The sequence below is a fragment of the Spinacia oleracea genome, chromosome 3 (assembly GCF_020520425.1).
Source record: "Spinacia oleracea cultivar Varoflay chromosome 3, BTI_SOV_V1, whole genome shotgun sequence".
Lineage (NCBI taxonomy): Eukaryota > Viridiplantae > Streptophyta > Magnoliopsida > Caryophyllales > Amaranthaceae > Spinacia > Spinacia oleracea.
In genome coordinates this window covers 152818120-152822039 of record NC_079489.1, presented here as the reverse complement: position 1 = coordinate 152822039, position 3920 = coordinate 152818120, and the positions used below count along the sequence as shown (strand labels likewise).

The window sequence follows — 3920 nt, the reverse complement described above, 5'->3', positions numbered from 1 at the left end:
ATCGCGTAACTTTCTGTCACTTTCAAGTTTCAATGTAGCCGCTAACTAGCATAATTCTATAAAAAAAATGACTAGTTGATGATGAACTATGGAGTGGTCCTTTCCCTCCTACCCTAACCACCTATCTCACCCACTCACCCCTCTCGCCTAATATTAATGTTAATCATCTAAATTCCATGGACCCATCCCGGCCATGGCCATAAATTGGTGGGTTAGTTATGTACTTGAATAGTTAAAGTCATCAAAACTTGTTGTATTTGTATAAATGGCCATTGACTTTACTTTTGGGAAATAGCTCGGCGGTTAGTTATTAGTAATGCTTTAAAGAAACTTATATAGTGAGTGCTCATGCAAAATTAGTAAATTAAAAACCAACGATAACACCTTATCGTGTAGGATAAAAAAAAAAGGTGTCGAAACGTATTTTCTGATAAAGTGAACGTAATACATATTAGTACCATTTTGTGTACATCATTTTAGTTTTGTATGGAGTACTAGAAAGTAGAAAACACCAAATACTTAATCTTAAATATTACTCGTAATTTTATAAAGCAATTCGGCACTTAATCGCATGATTTATAGGGTAAAGTGGTAAACTAACTTTTTTTGGGCATGGAGAGCAACCACTAATCTATTTGTCAAACAAGGCCACATATGCTACGAGTATAATGTAATATTGCCCGTATGCCCACATCATTTCAAACACACTTCTTCTTTTAATTTTTTTTTTCATTCACGTTATTTTCACTTATTTCAAATAAAGTAAGTTTAAATAATATAAATTAAGAGAGCGATTTCCCTAGAAATAGCTAAATCGAAAACTAATTCCCAATTTGCATTGGTTTAAAAACTAATTCTCATGATACCGTCCACGTATAATACCTTTAGCGGTTTTATGTTGAATTTTTTTTAAAAAATTATACGAAATTCTTACCCGATCCTACGTGAACGGTATCATGGGATTTAGTTTTTAATCTAATGCAAATTGAGAATTAGGTTTCGATTTAACTATTTGTAAGAAAATCGTTCTAAATTAAGAAGAAAAAACAAAAAAAAAGGCCATTCGAGTACAATTTTTAACTAAAATAAGTTCAATTCCCTCAAAAAAAAAAACTAAAATAAATTCAAAAATAAGTAAAAATCAGATAAATAGAACACACTACAACAAACAAAACACATGCGTAATTATGTAGTACTCCTTAATACCATGAATTTGTCACATGTTCAATTCGTTTCTTTGTACATTGTCGATTCCAAAAAAAAAAAATGCTCCTTAAGATACCACCCAAAAAGAAAGAGAGAAACCCAACAAAAATACTCCGTAACGGTCAATTCATCCATCCAACATCATAATTCCCCTCCCTCTCAAAATCAACATCATTACCTAAAATCAAAATTATTACAAACTGGGAAAATATATAATCTAGTAATAACCTATTCAATTTCCCATTTAAAAAAAATCAAAATTAAATTAGAGAAAAAACCCCCCAAAAATTAGGAAAAAGGAAAAAGGAAAAAGAAAAAAGAAAAGAGGAATCAATAATCAGGCATGTGGTGGCTAATCTTGCCTTCTTCAGCAGCGGCCATCTTCTGTTCAGAAACCTTCAACCAAATACAAACCACTGTAAAACTAACAATCAAGCTCAAAAGTCCACTTCCTAACCCAATTCCAACGATTGCCATAAGCGACAATCCTTTATTCTTGTACGGTTCTAATGGGTACCCGTACAAATCCTTGTTCCCTTGAAACGACGTCGCGTTAAACCTCGGCATATTCCCACTCCGATTCCCAATCGACGGCGGGATCATCCCGGACAATTTGTTGAACGAAACATCGAACGTGTTGAGCCGTACAAGGAGGCCCAATTGCTGAGGGATGGGACCCACAAGGCGGTTCCGATGTAAGTCGATGACATTTAAGTAAGCGCAAAGGTATAAGGAAGGAGGGATCTGGCCGGAGAGACGGTTGCCGGAGAGATTAAGTATGGCGAGGTTAGAAAGGTCTTTTAACTCGGAGGGGATCTCGCCGGAGAGGGAATTGGAGGAGAGGTCGAGGGTTTGGAGGTTGGTGCATTTAGAGAGAGAAGGAGAGATGGTGCCTGAGAGTGAGAGGGAGGAGAGAGAGAGGCGGAAGATGCGGCCGTTGTTACACGTGGCGCCTTGGAGGTGGGAGTCGAAGCCGTTACATGGGTTGGCGAAGTTGGGTTGGGTCCAGTTTTTGAGGCTGTGGGTCGGGTCTTGGAAGGAGGCGTAGAGCTGGGTTAAGCAGGCTTCGTCGCTTGGATCTGAGGTTGAGGGTTGGATATGGAGGTGGAGGAGGAGAGAGAATATGAAGAAGGAGGTGGTGGTGGAGGTGGGGTGTCGATGGTGGTGGTTGTAGTGGTGGTGGTGGTGTTTTTTCATGGAGATGAAGCCAGGTTGGAACTGAAATTGAATACTTTTGGGGGTAAATTAGGTAAACGAGAATAATTTTTGGATGTTTAAAATTTAAATTTAAATTTAGAGGGATGGTTTTAGTGGGAGAATGAAGATGGAGAAGTGGAGATTGTGCAAAAGGTTGTTGGTTTATGAGAGAAAGAAGAGGAGTAGTACTGAACTTGAGCATTGAAATATGGAAATGAATGGATTACGAGGGCATTTGCGTCAACGTGCTCTATTTATTTAAACTTTTCATTTTTCTTTTAGTGTTTGTCATTTGTAGCCTTCTTATAGGTAGGATGTTTTATTTATTTTATTTTTTTAATAATATCGCAAACGCAAATGCTACACATACCCGGGGTATGTGGGCCCTTACATACCCTGTTATTTGATTGGTTTTATTATTAGTCCCATATTCAAATAAAACTCATCTTCCTCCAAAATAAAATTTCTTTAAGCTGATTTGGACCAATATGGAAATGAATGGATTACGAGGGTATGTGGGTCCTGTATCATCTCCCACAATATTGGTACTAGGGATGACAAATTCCTCCGCCACAACGGCGCAACCAGTTAACCACTAGTCCGCCACCATGATGTGTTGGCGTATATGTTTAATACGGAGTACATACAATTATACACCCGTCCAAGCATGTACGGAGTACAAACTTAAACTCATAGTCGTATAATCTAAGTGGATACGGAGTATTCATTTCTTGTCTATACTCACGTATTATTGCGAGCCTAATTTACTCTAGAAATTCATCTTTTACCACTTATGATTAAAGAGTACTTATACATAATTATACTATATCCACTCTATATACTAGGTTAACTCAAGCGCGATACACAGTTGTACAAATACATTTTACTTAATTTATGTATAATAATATATAATTTTTTTTTTGTCGTGATAGTCCACATATAGACAACAATTCTCCGTCAATGGGAGATAAATGATGAATTTAAGCCGCTTGTCGAAGGAGTTGTGTGAAGTGACTTGGTATCGCTTGGTGCTAGTTGCAGGTGGCTAGCCCGAGGAGGCGTGAAGCCAATAGTTGTAGACTTGTAGTAGTTTGTTTCTTGTTTATTGCAAGCCTAATTTACTCTAGCAATTCATCTCTTACCATTTATATATGATTAAAGAGTACTTGCACATAATTACATTATATACCAGTATACCACTCTATGTCAATGAATACTAGGTTAACTGTTAACTCGAGCGTGATACACGGTTGTACAAATACATTTTACCTAATTTATGTATAATAATATAATAATTTTTTATTTTTTTTGTGATAGCCCACATATAGACAACAATTCTCCGTCAATGGGAGATAAATGATGAATTACAAGTCGTTTATCGGAGGAGTTGTGTGAAGTGACTGTTAGGTTATGATACATATGACAATTCATAAATCATGCGGAAAAAACCATTAAGCCAGGAAAACATATTATTTACACATAATCATTTAGCATAGTTTAGATGCATACTCTTTGTT

At 36.6% G+C, this 3920-nt stretch overlaps 1 protein-coding gene across 1 annotated transcript; it reads right to left on the bottom strand.

Annotated features, from left to right (window-relative positions):
- Nucleotides 1-1178: 1178 nt before the first annotated feature.
- Nucleotides 1179-2627, bottom strand: LOC110803646 (receptor-like protein 57). Its single transcript, XM_022009169.2, has one exon. The coding sequence runs from the start codon at nt 2401-2403 to the stop codon at nt 1537-1539; it is 867 nt and encodes a 288-aa protein (XP_021864861.1). The 5' UTR covers nt 2404-2627; the 3' UTR covers nt 1179-1536.
- Nucleotides 2628-3920: the final 1293 nt, after the last annotated feature.